At 36.5% G+C, this 18526-nt stretch overlaps 3 protein-coding genes across 3 annotated transcripts; all 3 read right to left on the bottom strand.

The window, feature by feature from the left end:
* Nucleotides 1-4151: 4151 nt before the first annotated feature.
* LOC137711722 (uncharacterized) lies at nucleotides 4152-6196 on the bottom strand. Its single transcript, XM_068450980.1, has 5 exons — nucleotides 5939-6196; nucleotides 5640-5810; nucleotides 5435-5524; nucleotides 5192-5311; nucleotides 4152-5068 (listed from the first exon to the last, which is right to left on the bottom strand). Exons 1-5 carry the CDS (start codon nucleotides 6110-6112, stop codon nucleotides 5024-5026), a joined length of 600 nt encoding a protein of 199 aa, XP_068307081.1. The 5' UTR covers nucleotides 6113-6196; the 3' UTR covers nucleotides 4152-5023.
* Nucleotides 6197-6662: 466 nt separating this feature from the next.
* On the bottom strand, nucleotides 6663-11014 carry LOC137710344 (probable inactive purple acid phosphatase 27). Its single transcript, XM_068449297.1, has 12 exons — nucleotides 10551-11014; nucleotides 9893-9984; nucleotides 9666-9735; nucleotides 9441-9563; nucleotides 9237-9329; nucleotides 8904-9033; nucleotides 8669-8750; nucleotides 8435-8567; nucleotides 7922-8127; nucleotides 7695-7820; nucleotides 7264-7573; nucleotides 6663-7142 (listed from the first exon to the last, which is right to left on the bottom strand). Exons 1-12 carry the CDS (start codon nucleotides 10734-10736, stop codon nucleotides 6837-6839), a joined length of 1857 nt encoding a protein of 618 aa, XP_068305398.1. The 5' UTR covers nucleotides 10737-11014; the 3' UTR covers nucleotides 6663-6836.
* A 474-nt stretch (nucleotides 11015-11488) lies between these two features.
* Nucleotides 11489-17086, bottom strand: LOC137710401 (nucleotide pyrophosphatase/phosphodiesterase-like). The gene is made up of 12 exons (XM_068449408.1): nucleotides 16828-17086; nucleotides 16613-16704; nucleotides 15260-15323; nucleotides 15043-15165; nucleotides 14863-14955; nucleotides 14623-14752; nucleotides 13564-13645; nucleotides 13348-13480; nucleotides 12998-13203; nucleotides 12786-12911; nucleotides 12370-12679; nucleotides 11489-11988 (listed from the first exon to the last, which is right to left on the bottom strand). Exons 1-12 carry the CDS (start codon nucleotides 17032-17034, stop codon nucleotides 11683-11685), a joined length of 1872 nt encoding a protein of 623 aa, XP_068305509.1. The 5' UTR covers nucleotides 17035-17086; the 3' UTR covers nucleotides 11489-11682.
* Between the last annotated feature and the right edge of the window lie 1440 nt (nucleotides 17087-18526).

Here is an 18526-nt window from a genome sequence, read left to right as displayed (position 1 = left end):
GAATGAATACAATCTGATTTATATAGAGTTTTATAAACTTATTTAAGATTTTGATTGAATACCCATAAACGTAATGAATTGTAAACTCTTTTAAAATTTTAAACTCTTAACTGAGTACTTGATTTGGTACCTACACACTTCAAATTGAACCATCTCATCTCATAAAGTTTAATCATCCGGGCATGGATCCTTTTTGGATCCATGCATCCTAATCCTAACGATCCACCAATTCGGATCATTGAAATTTGATCTAACGATTACAAACAGGGACTTACTTTAAAAGTTATAACAACTTTAGCCGTTGGATCAAATTTCAATGGTTCGGATTTGTGGATTCCTAGAATTAGGATGCATGGATCCGGAGAGGATCCATGTCCTAATCATCCCATCTAATCCGGATTTGTTTGGATAAAGATTACGGAAGCACGAGTTACCACATAGTAGCTTTATCGTAATTTCAGTATTTTTATGCAAAAAAAAAAAACCTAAGTTTTACGTTGACAAAAATAAATGAGAAGAAAACTCTTCTTTTTCTAGTTTTTATAATACTTGCATACTTACTAATCAGTACTTATTTTTTTTATTTTGTCCAATAATATTTTAACACTTGTTTTTTTTTATTTTAAAAAATAACAAAAATGTCATCTAATTTTTTTTAACTTAAAAAACAAGAAACACTTTCAGTACCTCACTTACATTACCGTTACCGTAGTAGAGTTTAACTATGAAGTTTGGATGGGTTGGTTTGGTTCCTCCACGCTTATACAGAGTTTAGTTTTTTGGGGATGATAGTAGAAAAGTTAACAGAGAAGTCATACTTACTACCATTCTACAGAACAGTACATGAAATTTTTACCTTATACGACTGCTTGTTCAATTCTTTTGAAATCGTTGGGTTTTTTTTTTCTCGTTTTTATTACACCAAATCAGAAAGTGAGCACATAACTCATGAGTACTTAAAAATTATATTTTTTTTCGTGGGTGGTTTCCACTTTGCAATGTGTCACGAATGTGACTTTTTGTGATTGTCAACTACATACCCCCATTGGTTGACCAATAAACCACTAGAACCCCGAAATATCCTTTTATTTTATTTTATAATTTATTTTGTGGACTATTAAAAAAATGAAACAAATAAATATAAAAATAAACCAACTCACCGAACACGTCAGATTTCCAATTTCTCAAATCTTGAATCCAAATCTATGCTTGCTTTGCAAATGATTCAATTTCCATCAACATTTTTAGAGAATATTAAGAATCTTACTTGGGTTAGGTGTGATGAGTTGAGCACATACAAAATTTAAACTTTGATTTCTCATAATAATAATTTGTTATATTATTTTACAGACAACTTCGGATTAGCGTATTTAACCATAACATATTATAATTATGATTATTTATTTTATTAATTATATAAGAGATGAAGTTCACATACCATGTGGGTGTAAATATAAAAAAATTTAAAAAGAAAAAATATATATATGGAAGAGACAAATTTTGCGAGATATGCAAACGTAAGTGAGAGCGAGAATGGGAAAGATATTTAAAATTTTTATTAAATTAAAAGATAGAGATATGCTAGGATGACATGTGGATAACGGTAAAAAAAAAAATTGATTTTTAAATTACATTACTACCCATGATTTTATGTTGTGGTAGAAAACTGAATTGTCTTTTCATCCCTCTTTTGTTAATAGATTATTTAGCTATGAATTAAACTGCGAAAACGCGAAATTCAAACTCAAGCAGATAACTGAAAGAACACCCGCTCTAACCAATATAAACAGGAACACGTCTATCAGATCAAAATTTACATACCCACAATGTAAAATCAAAGCAAACAAGAGACTATTTCCAAAAAATCTGCACCTAAAATTCTTGGCCTCAATTTTGGATGTAGGACCATGTGGCTTATTTGTCCTAATCTATCCATCAATTATGGGATATTTTATAATCCCATTAGTTAATTATTTTACAAAATGTTGTTACGGTTGTCTCTCCTAAATTAGGGTTTCCAGTTTCACACCCAAACATGGAAAGCAAAAGCTTGGACCATGACTCATGACTCATGACTAAAAGTCCAAAACCATCAAACCTGCAGTTTCATACCTCACAAGTTAAAGGTTTTTTGGGATTAATTTTACCAATAAACATAATGATTCGTTGAATGTGTGGGCACACGAGAAATTACAAGATTAAGAACGAGAATGTCTGAAGTAAAGTAGGAGTGGTCGTAATTGAAGATAAGATGAGAGAAAATCGATTAAGGTGGTTTGGACATGTAAACCGAAGACCTACAGATGCTCCGGTTAGAAAATACGATTATAAGATTGAGATTCAGGACAACATGAGTAAATGAAGACCGAAGATGACTTGAAAGAGGCTTAGCGCAAAGACGTTCTAGGAATTTATAAAACTAACTCACTTATTGAAATAAGACCCTTTTATTATTGTATTATCGTTTTAAGAAAGGACAAAAACAAATGATGCTTCCGTTACGTTTCAATCTTAAAAATGTAGATCAAGTGTCACGTTAACGACTGAAAACCCATAAGAATACAGCACTAGATCTTTACATGATTACGATTGTTCAACTATTATCAGTGACATATTAACAAAATGACTACTTTTCCTTTTTCTTCTTTTTTTTTTTTTTTCTGAAGAATAGTGTGATTTATTTTATTATTAAACTATTATTTTATTACTATTTTGTGTGTTGATCAACACACTTGGATTTTGGGTTTAAATTTTTTTTGATACGATCGATATTTTCGTGAAAAATATCCGAAAAATCAAACAAGATATGGAAAGAAGGTGGAGTCTAAACTTCACACCATAAGAGAAAAACTCTTAAATTTTAGCTAAAATCAACAGATATCGTTAATATTTTACACATACCAATGAAATATCGAAAAAACTCTTATATTTCATCTAAACTAGTGTTTTGACATTTCCTAAAGTTGTATTTGAAGTTTTAACATTTCTATTGAAAGCAACCGATGTCGATGTCAATATCGATATATCCATTGATATTACCACAAATTTGCATATCGATACTGATATATTTTAAACGCTACTTGGATTGACACGAACACAAACACACATAAATTAGTAAACCCAAACACGTCCCCATTGGAACATTTACCCTACATCCGAGGTCCTAGCGGCTCTCCCCACCCCGCAGAAAGAGGAGAATGGTTTTCCTACATGGGCAAAGGGCTTAGTTTCCTCCTCAAATTAAGCTCCAAACGAAAGTGATTTGCATCAAAACAGAACTTTCTCATGAAAATGGCATGCCATTGAAAGTTCAAACAACTCCAAGACAAGTCAATTTTGAAAACCTTTTTACACGGCACAAATAGAAAGAACATCAAAACATTAGCCAACCAATTCTTTGAACTAATTTTTGTCACTTGTAAGACGTAACGAACACTTGGAAACAACTAGGAAATGAAAAAGGGACACCCATCTATGGGTCATATCAACATTATTTGTGACATACAACGATAAATATCTTATAACCAATAAGGGGAAAAAAATCACCGACATCCGAGTGATCCATTATTTGTACATTACTCAACAAGTGATGGGATGGTCACATGATGAGCGTTGTAACTCGTAGGAACATCTGTTTCAACACCCGAGACATGTCAGTCTCTCCCAATAAAGGTTTCAATTATACAATGGCACCGATTTTTTTTTTTTTTTTTACTTTTTTTTTTTGGGTGAGGGGGTGTGGAACATCCTCAACATGGGTCATATCAACATTATTTGTGACAACAGTGATGAATATCTTATAACCAATAAAAAGAAGAAAAACCACTGACATCCGAGTGATCTAACATTTGTACGACACTCAACAAGTGATGGGACGGTCACATGATGAGCGTCGTAACTCGTAGGAACATCAGTTCCAACACCCGAGACATGTCAGTCTCTCCCAATAAAGGTTTCAATTATACAATGGCACCGAATATTTTTTTTTATTTATTTTTTTTTTTGTGGGGTGGGGTTGGAACATCCTCAGCATGGGTCATATCAACATTATTTGTGACAACAGTGATGAATATCTTATAACCAATAAAAGGAAGAAAAACCACCAACATCCGAGTGATCTAACATTTTTACGACACTCAACAAGTGATGGGAATGTCACGTGATGAGTGTTGTAACTTGTAGGAACATCTATTCCAACACCCGAGACATGTAAGTTTCTCTGCCAATAAAGGTTTCAATTGTACAATGGCACTGAATTTTGTTTGGGGAAAAATCATCCTCAGCACCTTCACACAACAATATTCATCCAAGCTGGAGAAAAGAAAATAATTGCAAGTCACCGTAGTCGTTTGGGATGCACCGGAGTTTCCTAACCGGCATGATACACAAGGAAAATTGGAACCATAAAGTTCCATATTATCTCAATTTGCATTACAATAATCAGAGTATGAAGCTAAGCTAGCAATATACAAATCACCGAGCTCTACGAGTTTCTTCTAACGAACTCCATAAATCTACCTAGCTAGAAGGTTGCTTGTATGAGCCAAATCTGACATGCTTTTGTGGTTCACTACCAGCATTCCTTAAGCCTTTTAACAATATTTTCCTTGAAATCTAACATAGTGAAGAAACGGACACTGGACTTGGAGAGGAACTCTTTGGTTTTAAATGCTTTCAAAACTCTAACTGGTTACTAGTCCCTCTCTGAAGTTTGGGAGAGAAACTTTGGTGCAACGGGTGTATACCTTATCGTGCCTATCTCTCTCCCCACATAACATATCACATGAGGAGAGAGATACATACAAGGGAATATACACCCAATTGCACCTAAGGTTTTGCTGAAGTTTGGGGAGTGGTAAAGTAAGTCACCGATGTTAGATTGGACTCCCAACACAAACAACACAAAAACTAAAAAAAGTTCACGTCTTATAATTAATCGGGCAAGGGTTTTGTCACGAAATCAATATCACCAGAGACAGTAGAACCAGCCATACCATCCAATCCGAGGCGTACGGATTATCTTCTATATATTCACATCATGATATAACTGGTCATTTGATGCCTCACCCTGAGAGTGAGAAGGAGATGAGAAGGCATGATCAGATTCCCAAAACCAAACAGAGAAATATTTGCATTCTCGACAACATATGACCGAATGAAAAAAAGCAAATCTCGGAAGCATGACACTTACGGTGTTAGAGAACTGGTCTCTTATGCAATACATGGAATTCAGCATTGATTCAAGAGTATCATTAGCTAATTCGAACTTCACTTCGGATTCTTTTGAGCGGGACTGCGAATCATTTAGTAGCTGCAGAAAGAGCAGTTATAACTTATAAATCAAAACCAATAAGCAGATTAAAATGACATCTTTATGGCATTTTCACATACGCTAATAACATCACACTTAGACGTAATGCTAGTTTTTCAGTACCTTCAAGTTGATCACAGCCATGGGGACTGCAAATTCAGCGTCAGGATTCGCCATGTCCCATGTCATTGTCTTTAACCGTGGCAAAGCACCCTATTTACGCCATTGAGTTCACAATTACACACATAAAATGTCATTAGCCTAGTGTCCTCCTACCCGGTAAATCAATGTGTTTACATACAAATGTCGAACAACGCGAATCTCTAACCTGATCTTTGAGTGCATCTCGCCGCCATTCTCCCTGAAACTTCTGCAGCAAAAGCGTCAACAGCCTCTGCAACTCAGGCAACACCTCACTGGGAAACAGCTTCTGAATCTCTTCCCTCTTGACGTTATCGTAAACACATCGCCGAATCAACATTCGCAGGCACACCAAAAGCTGCCCAACAAAAAACAAAACCATATTTCACAAATTACCCAAATGAAATTCAGCAACAAATTCCCAATAAAAAGCACAAAATTCATAAAAATTCGAAATTGAAAGCAGAAAGAGTGAGAGTAGTGTACCGGGTCGATGTCCGATTCGTTCTGGAGCTGAAGCATATCTCGGATTATGTCTCGGTCGGCCGGGTCGAGACCTGTTTTTCGGGTCCTCCAAAGGGCCTGAAGAATGTACTCCACCGACTCCTTCGAATTGGACCGGACCAGTAGCGGCAAATGGCTCCACAGCGTGTGCTCCATGGCTCGTCGAGCTCGGAAATCAATGCCCTAGCTCCTCGACTCCAGCGGATTTTCGCGCCCGTGGAAGACGAGCATCAAAACGGCGTGACGTTTATCGTTCTAAGTTAGAAGCTTATCCTAGTATTGCAATTATGACCCTGCAGTTTTTGAGTTAATCACAGACACACCCCTAAATTTGAGAACATTTACTAATTAGCTGCTTTATTATTTGTATTTAAAAAAGCCCCTTCTAGCTTTTAGCCGTTGCCGTTTTTAAAATTTCTGAAGAACGCCAGTTCCTTAAATTCAATTTACAACAACCATAACATGGTGCAATCTCTCGATGTGTTTGCTGGTCTGAGATCGTCGGTCTCTTGTACGCGCAATCTCATATCAGCACGTCGAGAGATCGTGCTGCAGCGCCAAGAGTAAGCCCAGCGCAACACCGAGCTCCATGCTCGGCTTAGCCTCCACCCTTCTTCGTTTCAAAGCGTCATTTTTTCGCTTAAAGATAGAGGAGAACCATAAAAAAGTAAGAAATAAGAGATTAAAATGCAATCAGGACGAAGCATGGTGAAATTTCTTAATCTAAATTGATCTTGATAATATTAATACCCCAATTGGAAATTACATTCCTCATGTAACATAATTGAACTGTCAATAAATAGTTGAGTAAATAAGATAATATGCTACATTATTGCCCCCATGAAAGCCGAAAAGAATTGGAAGAAAGGGTTCTAATTATCTAGGACGCAGCGGTCGTGGCTTCGCAACTGTCGTGCACACAAGCCAATACGTCTGTGTAGTCCCTTGATATGGTGAAGGAATCGTAGACCTTGCCGTCGCTGCTTTTCTTGTACTCGAACAGGAGAGATGTGTGATTGAATGCCGTCATTTTGACAAAGCCGTAGTCATAATCTCTGAAAATACTCCAGTTAGGAGTCACTTGGCTGAAATCAGATAAGTGGCTCCCTGCGCCACCAACGACAACATGGATTGTTCCTTTCACAGCGCCGGAATAATGGGATTTTTCTGAAGTTACGCACTGGCTCTGCAGCACCGCACCCGATGGTGAGAAAAACAAAGAGATTAAAAAGAAATGAAATGGAAGTCATAGACAACTATTTGATGAAAGTAAAAGTGAGATATTTTCACGCTGAAGAAATTGATACCTGGTAGACGGGGCATGATCTTTCATAGTTATGGACATGGCCGTAAAAGGCAATGTCAACCTTGTACTTCTGCCAAAGTCTCTGCAAGCTTTCCCTTCCCATAGGCTCTTCAAATGAGCCCTCCTGCCCATACCAATAGTCAGAGGAATAGCCAAGCACCCGATGAGCGGCAAAGATCAACCAAGGCTGTTTCTGTCTATCGACAGTTGCAAGGCAATTCTCGATGAACTTGTACTGCTCTGATCCTTCTCTCCAGTCGTGTTCAGTGTCAGCTATACAGAAGCGAAACATGCCATAGTCAGTTTTGTACCTGTTCATCCATAGAAATCTCATTAGAATGTAGGCGGGACACAAGACACTGATGCACACATCCTATACTTCTATATCGGTATAAATACTTCAAATTACAAGAAATTGCACTCATGATTTACCAAAACTTTGCTCGATTCTCAGCTGGAACATAGAACATGGTCTCAGCCAGCACACCACATTCTCCACCAGAATCCACTTTGTCGTAAAAGGACCCCGAATCAGGCCAATCACGTTCATGATTACCACTACAGGAATCCAATTCAAGATTCATCAACCGAGATCATAAATCAGTTTTCTAAATCTCATTTGAAACTGATGAAAACATGTAATGAACAATTCCACTAACCTGCCAACCATATATGGCACAGTTGATGCAATGGGCTCCACCTGTGCTGTGAACTGGTCCCATTGTGAGATGTACCCGTTGGCATACGATAAATCTCCAATATGAAAAACGATATCAATGTTTTTCAAATCCCTGATAATTTGATCGGTAGTGTTCAGGGCACCAGGCTGGTAATTACTGTATTCATTTGAACCATCGCGCTCCCCCTGAAAGATGATAGAGGAAACATGTAACAAACACCGAAAAGTCAATGTAATCACACTCCTTTTGTATCCTACAAGCACACAACATTGAACAGTAAAAAGGCTGAGGATTAAACCTAAAAAGTAAAATCCCGAGCAGGAATGTACAAGCAACCACAAAATGGAAGTTCTATGTAACCAGTAAATGGTGTGGCTCAAAATCTCTCTCATTAGATCTTCCACTCAAATGTAAATGACATCACGTGTTTCTATCATTTTGGGTGCCTACCAGTTAGTTTTATTTGCAAATAATAATTACAAATGAAAGTACCTTCCCCATGTCCCCAAACATTATGACACGCTGTAAGGAGTCCTGTCCAGGATATGGAGATGATCTGAATGTGTACTTCTTGCTCCAAATGATTGTACCATTGGATAAACGATGGCCCATCCTGTAGAATTGCCTGAAAAACAATCACCACAACAGTAAGTAGATATCATCGATACTTAACAGCACTCTTAGAGGAAAAGACAACAAAGAGGGAAAAAATCCGTATATGCATACTCGATGTTTGGCCACAAATCCTTCAGGAAACTTGTATGTATGAAACCAGGATCACGCCATCCGACTGTCTTTGCAGGTGCACCTAAAGATGAAGGCGATAACACACTCAGTATGCAACATGGCCTAACCACACCTTAATGTACCACCACAGTTTTAATCATTTTATGATTAAAATAGTTGTATCAGTAAATCATGTAAATGTGAGATGGTCGTGAATACATAAAATGAATTATACCACACATCATGCTCCGATCAAATGTCAATGTTCCAGCTCCAGATCGCATTCGGGTTTGCCCCTCTATACCCCACTCAACAAATGGAACAGCTTCATTTATGTCGTAGCCACTTGTCCAAGTTACTGTCATCTGAGAATATAAAAAATAAATTAGAAACAAAACATCAATACCTTAATATGAGTTTGCAGCCAGCCAAAAGGCACACAAACCATAACATAACATTTCAAATTCTCGGATGCTTATAAAAGAATTAGCATCAAATAACTAAAGGTCCAGATTAAAATAAAGTTTAACATAAACACATGGGGGACCGTAAATTAGGATGAACTCACTTCGTTCCAAGATTTCCCTTGAGCAAGGCGTGGATAGACAGGTGCTTTGGGATTGGAAAAAGTTATGAAGTTTGAAACTGCCACCAGTTTTGGCTGCAACATTCAAGTATTGGATCAGTCACATAAATAAAGACAAAGATTCTATAATAAACAAAAATAGAATATGAGGAGCCAAGGGAACACAAGAAAGAATCATGCTCATACATTCAATAACCCGCCTGTAAACAATGCGAACGAGAAATCTGCCCGCTGATTGATAAGCTGAAACTTCAAAGTAGCTTTGCCAGTCTTTGTATAATTTGCATTGGAGTCTGTTGCATACTTGTACTGAAACATAGGCATCCGTATATGACAATGGTTAGATAAGTTCAAACGAAATTGTTTCATCCGCTATTTACTATTACAGAGTTGCAAACTACAAGCACAAACCTTTATAGGGGCAGTGCATATATAGGGAGTTTGTTCTTCTGGTGCATTCACCGGCGGGCACATCGATGCACTGTCATATCAAAACATTATTACTTCAATCTCCAATCATAAAAATAAAAAAAAAAAGATTTTGTAAACATTTTTGCACAGAAGGTTGGATTAAGTTGAATCAATAGCTAGATAATTCGTGGTAATATAGGTTATGTAATTGTTCTTAGACACATTACTTGAATCTTGCAGGAGAAAAGACTCCAACCCAATCATCTCCAGTCGGAGTATGGTTCTCAAGCTTCACGGTTACCCATTCGGTATCCTCACCCTGCAGTCATATGAATCAAACTACATATTATCAACACTTCAACTCCATGAAGATCATATGAACTCAAACTTGAATGTCATGCAAAAACTCATGTCCTTGAAAAGTCACCACACACTCGCCAACAGTTACATGCAATATACATCCAAAAGGCAAAATGTAAAGACTAATTATTCAACCAATGGTCTACCAAATAAACTACGTTACAGTTGTTCCCAACTGTTTTAACACGCGATATTCTTAACTAATATAATCTACGAGGAAGGGGATACGAACTTGGGTGCAAGGGGGCGGGAAAACGGCCCAAGCCCACACAGCCCCCAACGATTATTATACATATTAAAGGTAAGAAATTGGAGACTGCAGCAATCAAATTCAAAAGTAAATGATGAATGATGATCAAGCTAATTTCAACCATCCACTTTTACCCCACACTTTTTTCACAAAGCCAATCTGTTTTCCTTTATTTCACATTGACTCCTATAAAGTCATTGCAGCAGCAGCAGCTAATAACTTAACAGATGATCGTTGTCAGCCATTGAATCAAAACAGTAAAAATAAATTGTTACCTGCAAGCCGAGCACCAAAGGAGAGGCATTGATGGAGGCAGTGCATGAGAGGTTGAGGGTGGCTTTCTCAATGGCAATCTTGGAAAGCGGCTGTTCCCCAAAACCACCGCCGCCAGCGGCAGCTCCGCCCAAGTTGGTCAAACCCAGAATCACCAGAATCGCAAAAAGTTGAAAACTTTGCTCCATTTTTGAGTTGGGTTTTTGAAAACGAAAACAAGATTCGATATAACCCAAAGTTTCACTCTTTTCTTCTTCTTTTTTCCCGGTAAATTCTTGGAGTTATGTTTTTGCAATTGGGAGACAAAATTGGATTGCAATTTGAATTGGGGGAGGATTTGAGAGGGAGGGAAACCTAGAGAGAGAAACAGCTTGGATTTTCAGAAACCACAAGTGAGACTCTCTCGGACTCTCCCGGAGAAGAGCAGGGGAAGGGAAGGAGACGTCTGATGAGTCCGTATTTTGATATTTTCTCTGATTTTATTTTAAGTTTTAATTTTATACAAATTTGAGGTTAACTGATTTGACACGTGCCAGTAAGTAAGAATATAAATCTTTTAGATCAAACATCTAAGTCTTTCGTGAATGACGAATATTATGATGATTTTTTGTTACTTTTTAATTTAATATTAATTTATGTGTTAATATTATAAAATATTGCACAAAAAATTTGAGGGAGCATAGACTAGATAGAGTCTCATTAGCATTGATCATCACGAATTTGATCGAGATGCTTTAGTACGTTAGCCCACTCTATTTATCAAATTAAAAATAGTTATTATACTTTTGAAATTCATATACATTGGTTTCTTAATTTGTATAAAAACGTTCCTAAACATAAAGTAGACATCAAATTGAGGACAACAAACCCTTGACCGTATAACTTTTACTTTCATGATCGAGAGCGCCCTACTCACTAGGGCAATCCGCCACTGGCAGTCTGTGAAAACTTTTTTTATTTTTAACAAGTATGCGAAACTTCTTAAACATGAAGACGAGAGGAATGATTCATTGATAGAAAATAACCAGAAATCTCACTGGCTTGCTTCTTGCATTCACAACTGATTAGCTTCACTAATTAAATGGATAATCTCTTTTCCAAGCTAATAAGTCGGCTTGATTAGATGAAACTTGATTACGTAGCCAAAGTGGTCGGTTCACAGCCATCATGAACACAGGCCAAAACATCTTTGTAATCTCTTGAGATTGTGAAGGAATCATAGACCTTGCCATCACTGCTCTTCATGTACTCAAACAGAAGTGATGAGTGGTTGAATGCTGTGAGTTTCGTGTACCCAAAGTCGAGATCTTGGTAAACACTCCAAACTGTCTTCAGTGTGCTGAAATCCGATAAGTGGCTGCCTCCTCCTCCAACAACTACATGGATTGTTCCGTTCACCGTCCCCGAATAGTGAGAGATTTCCGAATTCACACATTGATTCTACAAAAACAATCCGGCGTCAAACGATGAATAATCAGTATTGTTTTTGCAGGACTTAATAAATATTGGCTAGTGAGTGTTTAGAGGGACGAGAGCTTTCTCTCAGGGATAGGTTCTCTCTATTGCTTTCAGCCGGGGGAGGGTAGGCTGCTTTAGCAAGTCTGATGACTTGATTCTGATGTGTAGTTCTGGTCGTCTAATCCTCGCAGGACGTATCAGGCCGGGTTAGCTTCCTTCTGACCGCTTTGAGCGAGGGGAGGGTAGGCTACTCTCGTAGTCCGATGACTTGGCCCTGATGTGTAGTTCTAATCGCCTAATCGCCTAATCCTCTATTGTACTCGCTATTGTCCGTTAAGAAGAAATGTGGTTTGCAGGACATACCTGATAAATGGGGCATATTCTTTCATAGTTATGGACATGGCCATAAAATGCAATGTCCACCTTGTACTTTTGCCAGAGCTTTTGCATGTCATCTCTTCCCATAGGCTCTGAAAATTGACCCTCCTGGCCATACCAGGAGTTGGAGGAATAACCGAGAACACGATGAGCAGCAAATATCAGCCAAGGCTGTTTGTTCCTGTCAGCTGCTGCCAGGCACTTCTCAATGAATCTGTACTGCTCAGAACCTTCCCTCCAATCATGCTCAGTGTCCGCTATGCAGAAGTGGAACATCCCATAGTCTGTTTGATACCTGTAAAGATTCAGGTACAAACAAAAGAACATTTCTTACTTCTCGAAAATCTTTCTTGCGTAACTAGTCACAATAACGAGGCACATAATCATTTGATCTTATTTACCAGAACTTAGCTCTGTTCTCAGCAGGAACGAAAAACATGGTCTCAGCCGGCACACCACATTCACCACCTGAATCATTTGTGTCATAGAAGCCTCCGGTGTTTGGTGTATCTCGTTCATGATTGCCGCTGTTGGCGCAAATCATCGTGTAAGTTTCAGAAATGTGAACTTCTACATAAAACACATCAGCAAGGATAGAACAAGCAATGCAAACCTTGCAACCATATAAGGCACAGCTGATGCAATGGGCTCCACCTGTGATGTAAACTGGTCCCACTGTGAGATGTATCCATTGGCATAGGGCATATCCCCAATGTGAAAGACTATGTCAATGTTATCCAGGTCCTTGATCAGTGCATCTGTGGTAAGGAGTGCCCCGGGCTGGTAATCAGCGTATTCATTTGAACCGTCACGCTCAGCCTGAAATTCGCGCGAGGGCATATGAAACTTTCCTTCAACGAATAAAGATAAATATCTAGGCAGATACATATGCAGAAATTTTCATTTTCCATTCAACATCTCCGCCAAGCTTTGATTTGCTAGTTTTTGTTTTCTTGAAATTACCTTTCCCATGTCACCGAATATGATAACCTTCTGTAACGAGTCCTGTCCTGGATACGGGGATGACGTAAAATTGTAGGTCTTGCTCCAGATGTAGGAACCAGTGTTTAACCTATGACCAAGCTTGTAAGTGTACCTGTAGAAACAGGCAATCAATATTCGAGCACTACGTACAAAATAAAAATTTCTCATGAATGTGATGATTTTCAAGCTGCATACTTTGAATTAGGCCACAAATTTTTCAAAAAACTTGTATGGAAGAAACCAGGATCGCGCCAACCAACTGTTCGTGCTGGTTCATCTGCAGAATATTACAACAAGAATTTCATTCCACAACAATTTATTTTTCCTTTTCAGTGTCTCTCTTTCCACAAATCCTTATATAGAAACTTAGCCTTGTTCTCAGACCGGCCCTGATGGTAGTCCAAGTAGGCACCCGTCTAGGGCCCCAAAAATTTTTATGTCATGTAAATAACATATAAATATATAAAAAGTAAAAACATATCATAATTCATTTGTTGGCGTAGTGGAAATGTTCAGGTTTTTTTTTCTTTGGGGTATTGAGTTCAAAACACGGAGATGCCTTTTTTAGTCATTAAATTTTTCTTGTTTGTCAAATTTACTACTAATCCATCTGGTCAAATGCATATAAAGTTATAAAACTCAAGTCCCTTTGCAATCTTTTTTTCTTTCAACTTCCCAATCTCTCCATTTCTATCGAATTTTTAAACTAACTATCACATGGTCTTGAAGATTGTCCTTTAAGATAATCAAAACTTTGAATTTATATTTTGCTTTTCAATAATTTTTTATTCAATGGATTGTTTTAGTATTCGATTGCTAGTGTGATGTTGATTTGACGAAAAAAAACACAAGAGAAACAATTGGTGTTGTTGAATTTATTATACTCATCAATCAAGTTTTATTGTTCTTTACTCCCTTGATCATCAAGTTTTATCGTTCTTCACTCTCAAGCTTAGACTTTTGACTACAAACATTTAGTACATCTGTGTCTAAAAACACGAGCCGTGTAATGTTTAAGTAATGTTTGTGTATTTATCTTTTTTTATATTAATTTTTAATGATATTGGATGTGGAAATAGAATTTTTATATATTTAGCGATTTTTTTTTATATTAATTTTTTATACATATCAATATACAAAGAACCGGAAATCAAAGAATTTTAGGGTCTCATTTCGAAAACTCGCTTAAGGCCCTCAAATTCTCAGGACTGGCCTACTTGTTCTTGAAATTAGATTTGATCATATGATTCGTACCACACATGCTTCCTCGAGGGAAAGTCAATGTTCCTGCTGGGGATCGAGTTTGAGCTTCTCCCGCGAAACCCCACTCAACAAATGGTACAGCTTCACTGATGTCGTAGCCGCTTGTCCAGGTTACTGTCATCTGCAAAAGAATAAAACAAACATTCTTAGGAACTCAGTTTCACAGGCACATATAATACATAGCTTAAAAAAATGGAGCACTTTATCAGCATGACGGGAACATAAACGTACTTCATCCCAGTGCTTCCCAAGAGCAAGACGAGGGTAAAGAGGCGCCTTCGGATTTGCGAAAACTATAGCATTAGAAATTGACACTAATTTCGGCTGCATTGCACGAAAAATATCATATGCTCAGAATCAATCAACAACAGTTGAAGTGCAAAAAGAGAAGTGTGCAAAGGATGGACTCACGCTCGACAGCCCGCCAGAGAACAATGCAAATGCGAAATCCGCGCGTTGATTGATCAATCGGAAATACAAAGTGTTTTTGCCTGTCTTGTTGTAATTGGCATTGGAGTGGTTCGCATATTTGTACTGCAAGAAATGAGAAGTGACAAGATTTGAGTTCAGTGAGACAAATAGCTCGAGCATTTTGAAGTGCAACAACGCCAAGTAACAACATATTTACCTTGATAGGAGCTGTGCATAGATATGGCTCATAGTAATCTTCTGTGAATGGACAAGTTGTTGCACTGCAATTATATAATTTGACTTGTTTAATTAATTAATTAACTAATTAACCTACAAGCTTTATTTAAACATATGCAGTGGAAGTAAAGAAGATTATGCAGTAAAATATCAAAGAACAATGAAGTGCATGCGGCCCGATTTCCCACTAAACAGGATGTTGGGTTTCTACCTATATGTTTTGGGTTCAAAACTTTCATTTACCTTAAATTATTATAATAGTTTCAAACTCTCCCCCTCTTCCTAAAAATTAAAAAAAAATAAAAAGAAAAATGAAGAAATATGTGCACGTAATTTGTGTCCTTGAATCAAAGAAAAATTGAATAATTTGCTGCATGTATGAATCAAACAAGTAAGAAGAGGGAAGCTCATTTGTGTCCTTGAATTAAAGAGCCAAAATATTAGGAAGTGGAAGATCATTAAGAAGAGCAAAAACCCAAGCATATTGAACTCAAATGACATTTTTAATCTCAACCCTATAAAAAATCCAAGGGCTGAAATGAACTTGATTAATAATGAGAGTTACTAGACCCACCTCAGAATCCTATTTTTCCACCCCACCTTATATTACCACCCTTCAAAAAAGTTAAAAAAAATAAAACACTATTTCTCCACCCACCTATATTCCTAAAATGTCCTTTACATATTCTAATATTTTGCAAAAATTGAAAGAAATAAACTAAAAAAAACACTCAACCCAACTACCACCCAACCCCTTACAACACAAGGCAACTTGACGGCAACCTCTTGATCTTCATTTTTTCAAACAAGCCCAAAGCCTCATTCTCAAAGAAAGTGCAGAAATCATCGCATTCTAAGTACACATTTTTTTAACTACCATTTGCTGGAACAGGTGTCTAACGCTATCCAAACAACTTAGATGGTATTTGACGTGGACAGCCACATCATTTCAATTAGTCAGATTTTTAAATTTAGTTTATTAAATAATAAGCTAATAATTAAGAGAAACTAGTTAATTAAATGATGATTGTGGTATACGATAAGTCTTTCTCCTTCATTTCCTTGGGTTTTATAAATTTTTCAAATGATATGGCTGCCCACATCAGATGCCACCTAAAGTGGTATAGAAATGTGATATAAAAACATAATATGAATAACATTACTTAAAAATCAAAGATTGCACTTTGAACAACTTCTTTGTCCTTATTCGTCATTTTGTTAAGAGGTAAACTTGAAAATAAACATTTTATTAAAATACGGGTGGGAAAATAAGACAAAGGCATGAAGATATCAGCATTCTTAATAATTAGAGAGTGAAAAAATTGCACATTACTTGAATTTTGCTGGAGAAAAGACTCCCAACCAGTCATTAGCAGAAGGATTAGGACCAACAACATTCACAGTTACCCATTCATAATCCTTCCCCTGAAAACAGAAAATGAACCAAAAACATCATTATATTAATTTTCCGAACATAACTGTGTTTGTACCGCATATTTATCAATTTGACGAACAAATATGATACAAAATTGTAGTTGATGACGTTACCGTGGTGCCGAGAACTAGAGGGGACGCATGAACGGAAGCCTTTTCGTGAATCGCGTTCACGGTTTTGTGGATTAAAATCTTGGAAAGTGGTTGCACTCCATCACCTCCCTCCTTGTTCCTGTAATGTTTATGACCTTCTGAGAAATTCACTAAGAAAATCAATAAGAACGCGGCTTTCAGAGACAAGAAGCTGAAGAAGCTCTCCATCTCTGTTAAAAGTGGTCAAACCCAAATTTGCCTAACACTGATACGTCCCAAGCCATATTTATGTACAACTTCAGACCAGGTTTAAGCACTAATTACTTTTTTTAGTTTTTTTAGTTTTTTTTTTTTTTTTTTTTTTTTTTGGGAGAACTATGTTTTTTTTAGACTTTGATGCAGTGATTATTGGCTTGATCTTGTAGATAATATTTATTTATTTATTATTGTCTTTTTCGTCGGCCGGTTTCATTGGATGCCAAGGAAGATACCAGAAGAAGAAAGGACAAAGAAAAGTATTTGACTGAGATGTCGAAATGTTGCATGTCTGTTCCTCCCAGTAGATTTGGAGGAACGGACATGCGACATTATGCAATCATAATCGTTATCTTACATCGTACAATCATAAATTATTTTAAATTTATTTATTTAAAATTAAACACAAATAGTATCTAACGAAAACTGACCGTACGATGTATTATGAACAGTTATGATATGAGAATCCCTAGGATTTCCACAAAGATAATCCGAAGAGGATCCTCATCCCCTATAAGTCTGCAATACTACAATACTACCATGTGAGAATTTAGGGCGCATATGATATGTTTTTTTGTTGAAATGAAATGGCAAGAAAAGTCTCTAAAAAGTATAATTGTCTACGAACCTTCTGTTACTTCATGTTTTGACATAATATTTTATAATATCAGTATGAAAACTAACGTTAAATTGTAAGATGGCAGAGAAGAGTTTCACTTTGCCTTCTTAGCATTTCTCTTTTTTGAAAAATAAAAAGTCATGAGAGTCCTTGACTGCAGAATTAGATCATGGTCAAACTTTCTTACCTACTCAATCTAATCTTTAGTTTTTCAATTATTAGTTTACGTGTTTACATATATGAGATTGAGAGGCTGAGAGCTACATAAATTTCTTTTTTTTTTTTTGGGTATGAAGTAAATGCAAGGATAGCAAAGAATCGTAAAGCTACCAATATGAAATTTCTTTTTTTTTTTTTTTGGTATGAAGTAAATGCAAGGATAGCAAAGAATCGTAAAGCTACCAATATCTTATGTTAGCAAACATAAGTTGGGAAGCGAAACAGGTTAAGAGAAGTGATTTTCAAAAAAAAAAAATTGTAACTTTTACGCTTTTATTATTTATAATTATTATATTAAATAAATCAAACAAAAATTAACGATAATAATTAAATAAAAACGTGTAAAAGCAGCTAAAAAAAAATGTGTAAAAATCATTTCTCATCCCTTGATAGTTGATATCCATTCCAACACATTTCAAGTCAATAGACATGACAATAGTTCTTTAATACTAACACGTTTTTATAAGTGATACGACTAATCTACACTATATATAAAAAAAGGGATGTCCTATTCAAACACTTTTTCTTTTTTTTTAAATTTCTTACACACTTTTTATTAATTATGTTATTTGATTTTCTTCAATTTATCTGATCTAACAACTAAAAATTAAAAGAATATGTGAGAAA

The sequence above is a fragment of the Pyrus communis genome, chromosome 12 (genome assembly GCF_963583255.1).
Source record: "Pyrus communis chromosome 12, drPyrComm1.1, whole genome shotgun sequence".
Taxonomy (NCBI): domain Eukaryota; kingdom Viridiplantae; phylum Streptophyta; class Magnoliopsida; order Rosales; family Rosaceae; genus Pyrus; species Pyrus communis.
This window is presented reverse-complemented; position numbering and strand designations above follow the sequence as displayed.

What these genes read in the sequence shown, in the direction of transcription:
- LOC137711722 (XM_068450980.1), bottom strand. Translation starts at nt 6,112, where the DNA reads ATGGAGCACACGCTGTGGAGCCATTTGCCGCTACTGGTCCGGTCCAAT. An exon ending in ACGAATCGGACATCGACCCG is followed by an intron (nt 5,811 to 5,938) that starts GTACACTACTCT and finishes TTTGTTGGGCAG; the next exon opens with CTTTTGGTGTGCCTGCGAAT. An exon ending in GAGACCAGTTCTCTAACACC is followed by an intron (nt 5,069 to 5,191) that starts GTAAGTGTCATG and finishes TCTCACTCTCAG; the next exon opens with GGTGAGGCATCAAATGACCA.
- LOC137710344 (XM_068449297.1), bottom strand. Translation starts at nt 10,736, where the DNA reads ATGGAGCAAAGTTTTCAACTTTTTGCGATTCTGGTGATTCTGGGTTTG. An exon ending in CTTTGGTGCTCGGCTTGCAG is followed by an intron (nt 9,985 to 10,550) that starts GTAACAATTTAT and finishes ATATGACTGCAG; the next exon opens with GGTGAGGATACCGAATGGGT. An exon ending in GATCATGCCCCGTCTACCAG is followed by an intron (nt 7,143 to 7,263) that starts GTATCAATTTCT and finishes GCGGTGCTGCAG; the next exon opens with AGCCAGTGCGTAACTTCAGA.
- LOC137710401 (XM_068449408.1), bottom strand. Translation starts at nt 17,034, where the DNA reads ATGGAGAGCTTCTTCAGCTTCTTGTCTCTGAAAGCCGCGTTCTTATTG. An exon ending in TTTTCTCCAGCAAAATTCAA is followed by an intron (nt 15,324 to 16,612) that starts GTAATGTGCAAT and finishes ATATAATTGCAG; the next exon opens with TGCAACAACTTGTCCATTCA. An exon ending in GAGAACAGAGCTAAGTTCTG is followed by an intron (nt 12,680 to 12,785) that starts GTAAATAAGATC and finishes GAATCTTTACAG; the next exon opens with GTATCAAACAGACTATGGGA.